The sequence below is a fragment of the Amphimedon queenslandica genome, unplaced genomic scaffold (genome assembly GCF_000090795.2).
Source record: "Amphimedon queenslandica unplaced genomic scaffold, v1.1 AMPQUscaffold_13507, whole genome shotgun sequence".
Classification (NCBI taxonomy): domain Eukaryota; kingdom Metazoa; phylum Porifera; class Demospongiae; order Haplosclerida; family Niphatidae; genus Amphimedon; species Amphimedon queenslandica.
In genome coordinates this window covers 324378-341025 of record NW_003546257.1, presented here as the reverse complement: position 1 = coordinate 341025, position 16648 = coordinate 324378, and the positions used below count along the sequence as shown (strand labels likewise).

Genomic DNA, 16648 nt, shown 5'->3' with positions numbered 1-16648 from the left:
TAAACTAAAAACACCACAGGTCTGCCCACGCATAATGCAGCTCTTAATTCCCACGTGCAGAAACGTGGTCATTGTGTGACGTCATAACCGCAATAATTATAATTATGGCTGCTGTCCCTCAGCTCGATATGTCTCCCCATATTTTCCTCTGGTGCCACCCAAGATCACTCTCTAGTGTCTTTGAGCGTTCCATCAGAGAGCTAAAAGGTGTCAAAGTATTTTATGAGGCTCATGTCAAGGTCTACTATCAAGGACAGATTAACAAACCCGATCTCCCTCAAAAAGCTCCACAATTCACATTTGAAGCAGTAGATGAGATCCTTACACAACCATACACTGAATATGATGCTGTCTTTATAAAAGATCATGCATACTTCCTTAAAGGGCGATACAAGAACTACACAAGTGGAGCCTTTTCTGCTTTCAAGCACACTTTCTTGATACGAGACCCATACAAGTCATTTTCGTCATTTATTCGTCTCGGTAAAGAATCTAAATTTGACATTGTTCCAGAAGAATATGGAGTGAGAGAGTTGTATGATATGTACAAGATCGTAAAAGAAAGCGTTGATTCTGATCCAGTGGTTGTTGATGCTGATGATCTCATAATGAACCCAAGGGGCATCATGGAGTCTTATTGTAATGCTACTGGACTAAAGTATACAGATGACATGTTAACATGGACTCCAGGCATAGTTGAGGACTGGAAGAAAGCAACTCCATATTGTGATATATTTCACAAGAGAGCCATGATGAGCTCTGGATTTATCAAGCCTGAAGATGGTACTACCAGTCAGACTATGAGCATTGATGATTTGTCTGATGATGTTAAGGAAATATTAGAAGATGCAGTGGCTTGCTATCAAGAAATGTACTCTGCTAGAATAAAATTTTAAAGTTTGCAGAAAATTAATGTTACAATTGCGTGGGTGTTGGATTGATTTTTTGTGGGTGTGGTTTATTACTTAACCCTTTGACCACTAAGAGAATGGCGGACATCGAAGATTCCTTGACACAGGCCGGAGAAACTGATTCTATCGCTTCTGCTCTCAAAGAACTATCTCCTTCACCTAAAAAAGACGAAAATAAAGGCAGGGAGCAGAAGGAAGATTCCATAGAGCCAATTCCTCCTCGTCTTAGACTCGCCCGCCGACTCTCTTCATCATCATCTCCAATATATTCTCCTTCCTTTAACCAGAAGGACTGGCCTTTCTTTACATGCCTCGCTCTTGTTACGGTCCTCTCTTTTGCAACTAGACTCTACACATTGAACGAGCCACAGCATGTAGCGTAAGTACTCAAGATATACATGTACATGTCATGGGTTTTATCATAATTACAGGTGGGATGAAACTCATTTCGGGAAACACGCCAGCTGGTATATTCAAGGAAAGTTTTTCTTTGACGTGCACCCTCCATTAGGAAAAGTAGGTTCTGCTGTGGATCTTTTAGTGGTTTTTAAATTGAAGAATCTTTGTGTTAATTTAGCTGTAATGATGTTTACTGTGAACATGTGTTATGATATTTCAAGGATCATGTACATATACATTCACTAATGAACATACATTATGATGTCCATTTAAAATACTTTCTTTTAACATGCATTCACTATAAGCCTTTAACAACTGTTATTAAAATAATTATTTTCACTGATAATTACAAATTTACAATGTGTTTTGCTAATAATGTTATTATTATTATTTAATTGTTTCTTTTTCCTTTCATTTTCTCCTCCTATAGCTCATCATAGCCACTGCTGGAGTCCTATCAGGCTACAACGGCTCATTTGAGTTTAAAGAACCTGGACAGAAGTACGAGGACACTCCTTATTACGGAATGAGACTTGTGAGTTGACCACGCCTTTTAAAACCGCACCCATACAATCTTGTTTTTATAGGGTTGTGTCCTTTTTGGTATATTTCTTGTCCCGTTGGCTTTTCTGACCGTTTGGGAACTTGTTCATTCATTATCTGCTTCAGTTATAGCAGCGACCATGATACTGTGTGGTAAGAGGAGGGGGGGAGAGAGAGAGAGAGAGAGAGAGAGAGAGAGAGAGAGAGAGAGAGAGATTCATCAGACTATTCCATGATATAGAGACAGGAACACTAACCCTCTCGCAGTACATATTGCTCGATCCTCCTCTGATGTTTTTTGTGATGGCATCCACTTATTGTGCAGTTAAATTTCAAAGCTATAAAGAAGAGTAAGTAATAGACAATATCTTTATTTTTTATAATTATCTTTATTTTTTATAAATTGTCTTTTTATAAATTATCTTTCTTTTTTATGTACTGACAGACCTTACACATTAGAGTGGTGGTACTTCTTAGTGCTCACTGGAATATTCCTAGCCTGTACATTTAGGTAATTCATACAGAACTAGCTCTGATATACATGTACTTCATGTATCTGTTGACAGTTAGCAATATATAGTATAGCAATGTATCAGAAAAAAATATAATATGGAGAATTATCTCCTAGTGAAATTTAGCCAAATGTCTGTACTATAGTACAGGGACTTTGCACCAATTTTTGAGCAACTTTAAAAATTTGTAAAAAAATTAATTTTGATCGGAATCAGCTCAAACTTGCTACACAACATAAGAACATGTATATGTATCAGAAAACATTATAAAAATGGAGAATTCTCTCCTAGTCATTTTTGGTGAAATTTGGCCGAAATCCCTGTACTATAGTACAGGGAATTTCACCCGAATTTTGAGTAACTTTAAAAATTCATAAAAAATTCAAATTTGATCGGAATCAACTCAAACTTGCTACACAACATAAGAACATGTATATGTATCAGAAAACATTATAAAAATGGAGAATTCTCTCCTAGTCATTTTTGGTGAAATTTGGCCGAAATCCTTTTTGGCCCGAATTTTGAGTAACTTTAAAAATTCATAAAAAATTCAAATTTGATTGGAATTGGCTCAAACTTGCTACACAACATAAAAATGTGTATATGTATCAGAAAACATTATAAAAATGAAGAATTCTTTCCTAGTCAATTTTGGCGAAATACCCTGTACTATAGTACAGGGAACTTTGGAGCAATTTTGATCAGGATCAGCTCATACTTGATGCATTAACGTGTATCATAATTTTTAATCAAAATTGGTTCAAATTTTTCTATTTATATTTTTAGTGTAAAATGGGTTGGATTGTTTGTCATTCTTTTGGTTGGTCTCATGACGATTAAAGATCTCTGGGATATACTGGGGGACCTCAGGATATCAATGGTATTCACGCATGTAAATTTTACTGAGTTATGCTAATAATTTACTGACTTGCATCACCTGTAGGTTGATTTTATGAAGCAGTTTATGTGTCGTGCACTTTGTCTGATTTTACTACCTTTCTTGATATATATCAGCATATTTGAGCTTCACTTTATTGCTCTGAGATACAGGTAAAAAGAGAATTTTATTTTCTAAATATTTTATATGTATATATGTACATTGAATGCCTTCCTGTGATCTTTCTTTAGTGGTAATGGTGATGGTTTCTTTAGTTCTGAGTTTCAAGCAACACTAGTGGGGAATGAATTATATGACCAAAAAGTCCCTGAATGTAAGTAGTAACGATTAATAGATACAATGTACATGTACACATATTTTATTTTTTAATTACACGTACTACATGTACATGTACAATATGTATTCTTATGTATTATACATTTCAGTCACTATGAAGTGTAATAAATGTACACTGTACATGTATACTCACACAGTACATGTATTTTATTTTTAAATAACATCATGCACATTTATGTGTGCCTGTATTCTTCCTAGTCCTTGGTTACGATGCCGTTATTACTCTCAAGAACCACAGAGGAGGGGGAGGTCTCCTACACTCTCATTCTCACCTTTATCCTGAGGAAATGGCCGAGATAAGACAACAACAAGTACCTCAATATACTCTTTACTTATAACCTATCAACTAGCTTCCCTTCTCTCCCTCTCTTCCTCTCCCTAGGTTACAGCATACTCACACAAAGATGATAATAACAAGTGGTTGGTTAAGAGAGCAAATGATACTAATTTCAATGCTAGTGATGGTACATATGTAACTAATAATAATAATAATAATAATAATAATAATAATAATAATGCATATTGATGTACATGTATGATTATAATAGTAATTTATTTTTTATATTTGGCCTGCTTTATGACCTCACCCTGGTTGTAATTGACATTTTTAGATTTAAATAATTTGTCAGTGATATTTATATTCAATCTTCACATGAACATTTGGCACATGTACATAATATGCTACATGTGTATATTGCCATTCACACCCTACCCCTCCTCCTTCTCCCCCCCCCTCTCTCTCTCTCTCCCTCACAGAATATCAGTTGGTAAAGAATGGTGATTGGATTGTCCTGGAGCATGTATCGTATGTTACTTTTACATGTATATGTACATATAACAATAATTATTATTTCTTTCTTACATCCTTTGATATCTGTGTTGTTTACTCTAAGCGTAGGCTGCCCTTTTTTCCAGGAGGTCTAATCATTACTTGATGTAAAGGAATACCTTTAATAAATATCACTTATGTTTATGTCAAAGCTATATAGATGTACATGTGCATGTGCATGTAATAGCACTTCAGTATTTTCATGTACATGTACATGCAGATTCATGCACATTCACACGCCCACACATTTATATACATGTACTTATGCTTTTAAGTTTTAATCACATGTTTGACGTATGTGATCATGCTTACTGTTCATTTGTTCTTTCATGTACATAATGTTAACACAACAATCTCCATCCACTTAATTGTGTAGTAATAAGTGTTTGCACACATGTACAGGCACCACCCTTTCACTTTGGTGTGAAAAAGGTTTCTCTGATGGTGGAGGCATGTTTTCTTTTTAATTTAATTTCCTTGGGAAAGTGTCCCGAAACTGAATGAGTTGTTATGCTTACATGTTTGGCACATGTACACATACACATAGTGTTATTATTGAATTAATATTTTTATGTATTTAAAAAAAATTAATGATAATAATATTAATGATGGGGTCACATTTTCTTTTCCTCTTCTTAATTTGTTTTTCTATGATGTTAATAATAATAATAATAATAATAATAATAATAATAAAGCTATTGTTGCTAATAATAATAAAGCTATTGTTACTATTACATGTATATTCTGTTCCCAATATGTTTTACAAACCCCTTTATATTATAAATATGTTTACATGTACATGTATACTAGCTGCTACTCCATGCATGTACACATTCAGTACACATGTGCATGTATTACACGCACACACTGTGACACACCTAATAACGTCTAGGAAGGTAATCTTCCTCAAAGCATTTCTAATTGTACATCAGTCATAGCTGTACCTGTAGCTAGAGGCGACTGTGTACATATACACTCGTCAATCAAAGAGAGGCTAATAAGGGAAGGGAGAGTATGGCTGTCTGGTATGTGACATCCGAGTCCAGTTTGGACTTGTGTAGATTCATAGGACATTTACTAATGACCTACAGTAAATGTGATACCTTTGATAGAATAGCACTGAACTAATCCGCCATGACTTAGGGAGAATGATTGTATGGGGACAGGGCCAGGCCCTATCTTGTAGTTGTTTTTTGTTTATGCGTATTATTACTAACAACTGTTGTGGGAACTTGGCATTGATATAGTATATATACCTATAGTTTGTTTATTAATTACTTGTCTGTGTGTCTGCATTTACTCTAGAACAGTATAAATCATGTATATTATAAATCATGTATATTTTAAATCAATGCACATTGTTGTTGTCTATACTTATAACTCCCTCATCCTCCGACACAACATTCAATTCCTTATTAGTGCTTAATTAATCACAACCCAGAGCTACAGACTAGAGGCAGTACAGATACTGCGGGTGGCATATTCCTTCTAACAGCTGCTTCCACTCTATATATGTTCATTATGACATGGAATTGGTATGAACCTCACCCAGCCAGTTGTTGACAGTTAAGAGATTATCATATAGTCACCTCTCCATAGGCTATAGCTATGCTCCAGTTGAGTGGGCTGATATTAAATGGAGCAATTAGTATCCCATGCCACATTGATTTGTGGCTTATCTAGCTTAAGTCTAAAGCCCAGCATCCACTAGGCAACTTTGTTGAAATCAACAGGAATTTTGTTGCCAAAAGTAGAACACTGTTCTACTTTTGGTAACAAAGTTGACATACATCAAAGTAACCACAAAGTTGCCATAGTGGATGTTGGGCTTAACATTAGTAGTTGAGATTGGTTTCTCAAAATTTACATGTATTTGTAAATCTAAAAATGTATATTATACATGTATGTACATGTGCAAATATTGTATTGTGTTTTTGATTCTTTGTATCATATGTACTCTTGATTATATGTACAGTGTATATGTACATCTACATTTATGTATATGTGCATGCTTCTGTACCAACTAATCACTTTGTTTTTCTCATGTACATTATATTTGCATTTAATCTCTTTCTTAATTCTCTTGATTCCTTTTTCCTAAACTTCCTACCGATAGCACAAAGCGTAATCTTCACAGTCACAATATTGATGGGCCGATAACTAAATCTCACAAACAAGTTTCGTGTTATGGGCAGGTAATGGCAATAATATAAACTCATGATCATGCATCTTATTGTTCTTATGCTTTATTATTATACATAAACATAAATATGTACATATACTGGCGGGAACTTGATGTGTATATGTTCAGTTTGATTTGCTTATTTTGGAATTGTTTGGATTATATCTATTGTGTCATTTAATTGTGTGTCTTTTTATTTGATAATGGATATTACCCAATGACTTATCTCATACAGTCCATGTGCATATATACGTATGTCTTTAATGTCTTCAGGATGGAGTGGGTGACGCTAACGACTTCTGGGAAGTTGACATAGTCGGTGCTAAACAAGGTGATCCTGTCAGGACGGTTGCTTCACGGCTTCGTTTCAGACATGTTGCCGTCGGCTGCTACCTTCACTCTCATAGCAAGCAACTACCAAAGTGGTGGGTTTATTAATGAGCTATTAAAGAATTATTAATGAATTAGTAATGAGTTATTAGTTATTATAATTGGTCATTAATAAATTTTTGTATGCGTTCATATTATATCAGAAATATGTTTCTGATATATTCAAATCCTCTTTATCCAATAGTTGTTTCTTAATTGATTAAATAATTTTATTATGCTGAATTTATGTTGATTAATTTAGGCATTATCTGTCTCTCTCTCTGTGTCAGTTTCCTCTCTTAATTCATTTAGCTGAAACTAATTGTTTTATTTCTTTATCATGAAAGCCATCCTAGGCATAGAGATATGATATACCAAGTCATTCTCTATACCTTAAATAATTTGATTAACATTGTCTTTTGGAAGGCAGACATTTTGTATTTGGTGATGGAATTTTGTACTCCTGACCATTTTGAGTCTATTAAATATATGTTTTCTCTCTCTCTCCCTCCCTCTCTCTCCCTCCCTCTCCCTCTCTCTCTTCCTCCCTCTCTCTCTCCCTCTCTCAGGGGCTGGGAGCAGCTAGAGGTCACATGTAATCCTTATAAAGATGACTCAAACAACCTCTGGAATGTTGAAGGGAATGTTAATCCAAAGTGTAAGCATTGGACCCACTCTTAATCATCACTCACCACACACACACACACACACTCACCACACACACACACACACGCACGCACACACACACACAAATTATTTTAATGATTAATATTCTCTATTTCTTTTAGTGCCTAATATCTCATTTGAGTTCTACAAGCCTGGCTTCTTCTCAAAGCTAATAGAGTCACATCAAGTGATGGCTGAGGTATCCACATGTACAATGTGAACTGTAGTACATGTACAATATGTGAATTATAATGTACAATGTGTGAATTATGATGTACATGTACATGTGCTGTTTGTGTGGGTGTGAAGGTATGAGAGCATGTTCATCTCATTGAGTGAGTTTGTGTGTGGCAGCTACAGCAAATACCTGCTATACATCATGAGTCTAATGCTTGAGTTATGTGTGTGTGTGTGTGTATGCAAATTTTAAGTGTCACATATAATTCTTTATGTGTGTGTCCTCTCTGATACATTCTGTCTCTCTTTTTTATTTCATTTTGTCCGTTTGACCCATTATATGTGTAAATACTAATCTCATGGTGTCAGAGGTTACTGAATTAATTTACCATACAAGTTTGTACTAACCTTATGCTTTAAACATTATTATTTGTGTGTGTAGTATGTTATTTGATCTCGTTTCTATTTGTAATTCTTGTACATGTACTTTACATTTGGTGGTATTGTAGTCATTGTGTGGTTCACTGATCTTCTCTTTGTCATATTGTTCCTCTCCCCCCCCTCTCTTGTTCTCTCTCTCTCCTCTTATAGTCCAATAACAATATGAAGCCTAAAGAAGGAGAGCAGACTTCTCAGCCATGGCACTGGCCTTTAACCTGGCAGGTACAGTTCACATACAGTCATTGATTGATAGATCTAGAATAATCCTGGGTGACCATCTGACTAAAAATGGATTGGAAGATTTCGGGAGACCTAGACCAAATATGAGAGACCAAAAGTCTCTTAAACTCCCTCTAGATCTAACAATCATCAAAATATACTTTTTATTTATATTATTATTATTATTGTTGTTGTTGTTGTTATTGTTGTTGTTATTATTATTGTTGTTATTGTTGTTGTTATTATCATTTTAGGGCCAGTTATTCTCTGGTGGTGATTACAGAGTTTATCTGTTAGGGAATCCAGTAAGATATTAAGCTCCTAGTCTCTCATTCCAATCATTGTTAAGAATTACATGTATTCATGTTGAATTCACACTTACATTCTTTCTATTCATTACCAATCAATTCTATTTCACACGTCCTCTGTGTCCATTCCCTCCTCCGTATGTACATAATAGCCAGTCAGGGTTTCCCACAAAGCATGCTAAGTGTGCTAAACAGCATGAGCTTCATGAGCTGACAAGCACTACAATACAGTACATGTACAAGATGGCTTTTGGAGAAACTAAAGGCCTTTTCACACTGGCACAAGTAATGCGCATTGATGCGCATTAATCGTGTTCACACTAGAGTGGTTTTTAATTGATGCGCATCAATGCGCATCACTCTCACTTCACCTCCAGAGGTGGATTGATGTGAAGTGATGCGCTTCGATCAATGTAAACCAATGGCAACAAGAACACAAAATGATACATGATTCAGCTGCTAGTGTGAACACGATCAATGTGCATTATTTCAGCTGTATCAAGAAAGCGCATCAAAGCGCTTTGAAAACTGTGCCAGTGTGAAAAGGCCTTTAGTCCAAACTTGATTGGAATAATGTAGTCTATGTGACTGTTTGTATATATTTTTAGATTATATTCTGGGGCTGTGATGTCCTCCTGATTCTCTTTGTCCTTTTTGTTCTAATGAAGTTGGTAGCTGATCAGAGATCAGTCAACTATCTCTCAATATCAGGTACATGTACAGTACTTACATCAATATATGTACATATACCATGTACTATCATCAGTACATTCATATTGTGTAGTGACAGTATGAATGAGTATTGATACAGTGATGTTCATCTACATCTCCTTTTGGTCTTTTGATGATTTATTTGTAACGGAATGTACTCCAATTCTACTGGCATTACTGGAATATGCTGTTTATTATTGCTTGGGTGGGTTTGTGTCATTTTAAATATTTAGCATAATTGTGCTTCTTCCTTTCTCTGGACTTCTGTGATCATTTTCAATCTTCCGCTTTCGTGTTCTCTCCTCTCTGCTGCATTTTTGTGGCCTTTTATTTCATTCTTTCTACCTTAATCTCTTAATTCCTTACCCCCCCCCCTCTCTCTTTCTCTCTCTCTCTCTCTCTCACTAACTGACCTGTACACACTATCCAATAGTAAAGTCTAATAATAGTTTGTGTGTGTGTGTGTGTATGACTTATGTTGATTCAATATTCTCTGCTAATTCAGTTTGCATTTCTTTGTGAGAACCCGTTCCGTCATTGTCGGCATAACTCCCTCACATTTGACAATAAACACAGACATCACAGCAATTAACTAATGGCACTCTGTCATGCTTTAAGTTTTCAAGTGTCAAAGTGTTTGTACAAGTACAAAGCAGTGATCCTTTGATTAAGAGGTTCATTCAAATTATCGAATTGTCCAAAGCAATTAAGTACAACCTTGATCTCCTTTGAAAGAGTTATTTCGTTTTTATTGTTTTTTTACTCTTCTAAAGTGGTAGCGTATAGTTGTGTCTATAATAGCAGCAACTACTGATCAATTAAAGTTACATATATACATGTACATGTACATGTATATCATGCTCTCAAATCGTCCCTCTTCTAATTATATTGATAGTAAACATGAGAGAGTGTATATGTCATAGAGGAGTAAGGGAAAATGAGAGGAGATAGACACTTCAGCAATATTTGTACTAGCTCGTTACACTTTCTTGTCTTCTTTTAATTTGTTGTCTCTTTGATTTGTCTACTCACACAAAAGTCCCTTACCAGCTGCTCTTTGGGAAATCTTATTCTTATCTTTGTATTTGTGTCAGGCCTGAGGCCAGATCCTCTCATTATTTTATAACACTACATCACTTATGACCTGCCTCAAGGTCAGCTCTGGTTTACAACTTGATGCCAGGCTAACGTATTGTGACTTTTAATCAAAAGTGTGAGCAGTTTGACCTTTTGAGATAGCTTTTATGCTAGAATAGAACTAAAAATTCAGCTCCTGTCTCAACATAGTAATATTGTAAACCAATCTTAAGACAAAGGAGAGATATATTGTTGATTAATTGCATGTACATGTACATGTTAGTGACTATACAACCGCCCAGTCATGGATGCTATTTTAATAAGATAATTGCTAATTCTATTGTCATCATAATTAGAAGCTGCTGTGCTTATTTTCGACCGGTTTAAAGTGTTGTCTGCTTAAGGTGCATCTGTTTAAAGTCTGGCTGGCAAGCTGACTCCTCTTTGTTGATGTCTTAATGTCCAGTTGATCGTAAACACCTTCATTTATAGTTTACCTTTTCTGTCAAGTCATTGTTATAATGAAGATGAGGTACTTCAATGTGGAGGAGTACAATTGATTTTAGTGCATGTTTTGACTTGTGGCATTGTTATTTTGCCTTAATTTGTTTTGGCCTATTTTCACACTTTACATGTATTATAATTATAAATCATATTCTCCTTTCTTCTCTCTCTCTCTCTCTTTCTCTCTCTCTCTACTTGGCTACACTTATGTGTTCTTTATTTTCTTATGAAATGTCCATCATACTTGATTATCTTGTGTTGTTTGTTGTATCCTATACACATGACAATTAGTGTTATGATGATTAGAATAGTGTTTATAGCCTCTAGCCGTTGGCCCATTTTGCTATGCAACATGTTTTTGTTTGATTTTGTGTTATTTTGTTTGGTAACCATGTTTACTTTCACATGTGCAACGAATGTGTACGCATATCATATGTAGATGTACATGTATATCAACTTTCTTTTCTCTCCCTTCCTCCCTCCCTCTCTTTCCCTCTCTCCCCCCACTCTCTCTCTCTTTCTCTCTTTCCCTCCCTCCCTCTCTCTCCACCCTCTCTCTCTTTCCCTTTCTCTCTTTCTTTCTCCCTTTCCCCCTCTCTCTCTCAGTGTTTGTTAATAGGTTTGTGTCTTCTGGTTGTTTCCTGATACTAGGTTGGGCATTACACTACCTTCCCTTCTACCTAATGGGTAGGGTCCTCTACTTTCATCATTATTTCCCTGCACTGATGTTCATCGTGATGCTAGGAGGTAAGAAAGAGAGAGAGAGAAGACATTTTAAATTTCAAATTTTAAATTCAAAATCGTCAATTAATTGATATAGTAGTGATAAAGAGTGAAAGGGAAGAGAGAAGGAAGTTCTAATGGTGATATACTCCTTGATATGACCATATTACTGATATTGCATCCTATTATGGCCTTCCCTTGGTGTACACTGCTGGCTTCCTGATTCACAAGACCATATTCAATCAGATTCATATCACAATTACTCTTATAAGCTAATAAGAAATACCTCTACAATGTACATAATTCACATGGATAGATATATAGAGGCTAATACAGTACTACTATATAGATGTGTTGTTGTTTCTCTGCTGACTATAGCTGTGACATTGCCAAATTCATCAGCTCTTCATACATGATCTAACAATCATCCTCTCTCTCTCTCTCTCTCTGTACATCAGACATGCACTCCAGTATATTCTCAGCATGAACCACATGTGATTCCGCTAATCAAATCCTGTTACATGTTACATGTACGAGAGAGATGATCCACACACCATGTCCTTGTTTCCAGTCTGGAGTCATGCCTGTCTCTTATTGCTATGTTCTCTGTTTGTGTTTACATCAGCACATCAAACGATACTTTATCCTAAATGACAGCTATGGCTGGAATTGCCTCAATACTACAACCTAATGCACCGAACTGTAACTGTACAGCATAACTACATGTAACTGCTCCTTGACTACATGTAACTTTATCCTGAGAATGAATGCAATCTCCTAATGTAGTACTATGTACATGTACATGTATACTAGATGTACATGTACATAGTCTTTCTGTATATATGGTATATTCCTATTATTGCTGTATTGATTTGTGGTATGTACATGTGTGTTTATTGTTACTCTATTTACAGCTTTTAAATTTAAGTTCTGATTGCGTGACTCTCATTAAATGCTTGAAAGAGAGAGTGAGAGGTTGTCATTAATTCCACATTCCATTGATGCTGTATAATATACAGCCCCTTCATTATATGTAGTGCTATATAGATTGTTAATGTACTATTAATGTGTATTGCTTCTGTATGCATGTATGTCCCTATATGAATGAATATTTATATCAGTATCTACCCACCTTTGGGATTTCAGGGACTATTTCGGTGACACTGTTATATAGCATCATTTATTCATTTATTACTGAGTGTGTGTGTGTGTGTGTGTGCATTTTTCAATAGAAAGCAATCGTATAGCATTCATTAGCTAGTGATGTTGATAATTGGATGCTATTAGATTCTATTATCAGGTTATCTGTGACTCCTTTTTTAGAATAATTAATACATTCTTTAACTTTGTTTGCTCACAGTGTGTAGTGCCTGGGAAACATCTCTCTCTCTCTCTCTTAATCTTCTCTAGTCACTTCATTCTCGCCTTCTCTTTTGTGTTTTAATCCTCTTCCTTCTTGTGTCCTATTATAGATCTTGTTGTTATTTATAGATCTAAAGGCAGCAGCAGCAGCATATGTTGCTAATTGTACTGTTATGTCTCTCTTGACGTGTTTAGTCCTAGTTTAGCTTATGTCACACTTTTTGAGGCGTTTCTAACAAATAGCGCCACCTGCTTCTTGTAAGCACAGTGTACTAGCTGTTGTTCATAATAGCCATTACTGGATTTACCCTCTCCCTCTCTCTCTCTCTCTCTCTTTCAATTCAACACCTGCCCTCTTGTCCACTCTCATGCTTAGCCCAACTAAGGCAACTAGTGAAGGTGTACTTGGACTGTTGACAGACTGTTCAATTGTGTGATGACATGGCTCACGCTGTCTCCAGACTATTTTTAACCTATTAACTTGTATTTGTATTTTTAGTGTAATTTGTTATTATAGCGACGTGCGTTGGGGCTATGCAGGTATATGCCAGTCAGTTGTAGTGACTGCTATGAGTATGAGATTGGGAAGTACAGAGTGGGTAGTAGGAAGAATGAGAGAAGGAAGGAAAGAGAGAGAGAAAGAGGAGGTTTGAAAGGAAGGAGAATAGTGACGTGTGTTGGGGCTATGCAGGTATATGCCAGTCAGTTGTAGTGACTGCTATGAGATTGGGAAGTACTGAGTGGGTAGTAGGAAGAATGAGAGAAGGAAGGAAAGAGAGAGAGAAAGAGGAGGTTTGAAAGGAAAGAAGAGCAAAACAATATGAGGACATGAGACTAAAATTGAAATTCTAAAGGTGCTGTGTCATTCGTATTGTAACTTTGTTAGTTACATATCTAAACTCTCTCTGGGAAAAATGGTAAACACACTAATGGGACAAAGTAATCTTGTTTGCCGTTGGAATTTGCTCAAATTGATATAATACCCTGATGTTGTCATATTCAGTTTTGGCTGACACGTAGCTATGGAATCTTGTAAAATAATGATCAAGTATTCAATCCTGTCGTTGTTATTGTTGTTACTGGCATATCTATAGGATACTTTGAATCCCTTCTACATCCACGCACGCACAGGAACTGCAAACAGACTGGTCATCAATCTAATGATATCTTTATCCTTTAGTAGCAGTATATTAATTAGCCATGTACATGTACATTAGCCTAAGTATGGACTAAAGATCAAGACACAGACATTTCTGTCTGTTTGTACTCTGCTTGATCCTTTCTTTCATCATTTTATTAATATTTAGACAAAACAGGAGAGACTGTTGGCAATATAATTAATTATAAGTATAATGCATACACACTCACAAATTATATAATAATAATAATGGATCTCACTCAAAATGATTATAAACTTCATGCGTCATCTTGCACAATAGGAACTACTGGAGACACACAAACTTATTTTCATGCCAATCTAGCTAGAGGAAGGACATAAGATGACAACAATCCTTTTGATCACTATGAGTCACTCTACTCTATGATGACTTTAACTTTATTATTATTATGAATAATTTGATGAGAAATGTCAGTTTGTGTGTGTGTGTGTGCATACTAGATGAAGATAAGTAGATAATGTGTAGCAATATTATTGTGTAATTGATCTTGTCTGTTCCTTGAATGGATTCTCTCTCTCTCTGTATAATGATTAGAATCTTTATGCTATTATTAGCGTGTACTGTATATACCTACCTACACAAATATGTGCATGTATGCATGTACATATTCTTTATGCTATAGCATGAGCGTGTGTATGTTTGTGTATCAATGTGTACATATTTACATGTTTGTTTGCTAGATGATACATTCTCTAATAGTTTACAGTGGATAGTGTAAGAGAGAGAGAGAGGGGGGAGGGAGGGAGGAAATTCCTATGCTATGCTGTCCCTATTTCTTGGAAAATTGAAGTATTTCCTTCTCTTAAATATAATTTACCTATAGTATATTGAGTGTGGCATGTTTGGTATTGTTTGCCTTATGTTGCAATCATAATTATTTGCTTTGTACAACATTAATTCAAACTATTATTATTATAATATTTTTTGTTTTCCTTTTCTTGACTCTCTCTCTCTCTCTCTCTCTCTTTCTCCATGTAGCTATAGTAATTGACTCATTCATTAAACTCATAACTTGTCTCATCTCATCTCGAGTCAAGTCCTTCTTCTTTTTCTCTGCCTTTACTCTTGTGATGTCCGTATTGATTGGAAGGTAAAGAGAGAGAGAGAGAGGGAGAGAGAGAGAGAGAGAGGGGGGGGGAGAGTGAAACAGGCAGATACAGCACAAACAGGATAAAAGGGGAAAGAAAATAAATGAGACAAGAAGGTTTATGACACGAGCAGCAAGAGAGAAGCGGCAGTTATTTCAAATTATTAGCTTTTATGGATGTAACATACAGCGTGCTAACAGTGTCTAGACCTCTCATTATATTGTATTGAAATATTTTATATTCACAGTCTGTTGTGGATTACTGATTGCTGCTCTTGTTTGTTTAATGTTAGGTGACATTATGATCATGCTCAGTCACTCACTGTGTCTTGTATCAATTAATTGTAACTCTTTCATTTATTTTGTTTTATCTTAATGCCACGTAACTGTAGTTGTACAATCTACATCCTTGCATGTACATGTATATGCATATTAGTTTTTTATTCCCTTGTTTTTCTTTTCGTTGATATTGTGTGTGTCATTATAGCTTCAATGGGGGGAATTCTCTGCCTTTTGCTTAAATAACTTGAAATATCTAAACCTTCACTATATTGTTTTGATACCTTTCGGTTACAAAATAAACTCGTGATTATTTTATTTCCGTTGTATCATGTGTAACTTTCACGGAAAGTTTCCCTTTTCATTGTGTATACATGTGTGTGTGAGTATACACACTGTGTCATGTCTTGTGACTGTGGGCTACTGATAAGGATTTATTTTCCTTTCATAATTTTATTTGCATGTGCAATGTGACTTTGATGTTCTCATCAAATGACTGCTGCCTTTTCTCTCTCTCTCTCTCTCTCTCTCTATCTTCCCCACCTTTCCTACTCTCCCCTCCTCTCCCTTTCTTCTTGTTTTCTTTCTCTCTAGTTTTGCTACATTCATGCCACTCTCCTATGGCATGTCTGGCTCCAAGTCAGATAATCCCGAGAGCAGAATGTACGGCTTGAAATGGCTTCCACATTGGGACATTTAGCAAAATTAGAGGTTATTATTCTTATTAATATTATTTTCTTCTCTCTCTCTCTCTCTCTCTCTCTCTCTCTCTCTCTTCCTCCCCAAAAATCATCATAAAACACGGTTGCACACACCCACACAGAACTCATTGTTATTATTATAATATTAGTTTTGGTCCTTTTTATTTGTGTTGGGGGCATTTTCTTAATCAATAATAAATAAATATTATTAATAAAAGTGAATGTGACGTCATGAT

At 35.6% G+C, this 16648-nt stretch overlaps 2 protein-coding genes across 3 annotated transcripts; both read left to right on the top strand.

Annotated features, from left to right (window-relative positions):
* The first annotated feature begins 81 nt into the window (after positions 1–81).
* On the top strand, positions 82–983 carry LOC100637947 (uncharacterized). The gene has a single exon (XM_003383801.3). It carries the CDS (start codon positions 105–107, stop codon positions 894–896), a length of 792 nt encoding a protein of 263 aa, XP_003383849.2. The 5' UTR covers positions 82–104; the 3' UTR covers positions 897–983.
* LOC100637822 (protein O-mannosyl-transferase 2-like) lies at positions 973–16634 on the top strand. Of its 2 annotated transcripts, none has more exons than XM_020008742.1 (22): positions 973–1290; positions 1343–1427; positions 1741–1845; positions 1898–2006; positions 2095–2203; positions 2299–2364; positions 3152–3245; positions 3309–3415; positions 3494–3576; positions 3798–3910; positions 3982–4063; positions 4356–4404; positions 6545–6623; positions 6884–7035; positions 7549–7637; positions 7768–7844; positions 8414–8485; positions 8737–8787; positions 9399–9501; positions 11689–11829; positions 15324–15435; positions 16306–16634. In XM_020008742.1, the coding sequence occupies exons 1-22, from the start codon at positions 989–991 to the stop codon at positions 16409–16411; spliced, it is 2286 nt and encodes a 761-aa protein (XP_019864301.1). In that variant the 5' UTR covers positions 973–988; the 3' UTR covers positions 16412–16634. The 2 variants fall into 2 exon arrangements, with proteins under 2 accessions (XP_019864301.1, XP_019864300.1); XM_020008741.1 differs by having other exon boundaries at positions 3152–3257.
* Positions 16635–16648: the final 14 nt, after the last annotated feature.

Bases quoted from the DNA above. Each gene is read 5' to 3' on its own strand.
- LOC100637822 (XM_020008741.1), top strand. From the start codon at position 989: ATGGCGGACATCGAAGATTCCTTGACACAGGCCGGAGAAACTGATTCT. The intron at 1,291-1,342 runs GTAAGTACTCAA...TCATAATTACAG, and splicing joins AACGAGCCACAGCATGTAGC to GTGGGATGAAACTCATTTCG. The intron at 3,911-3,981 runs GTACCTCAATAT...TCCTCTCCCTAG, and splicing joins CCGAGATAAGACAACAACAA to GTTACAGCATACTCACACAA.
- LOC100637947 (XM_003383801.3), top strand. From the start codon at position 105: ATGGCTGCTGTCCCTCAGCTCGATATGTCTCCCCATATTTTCCTCTGG.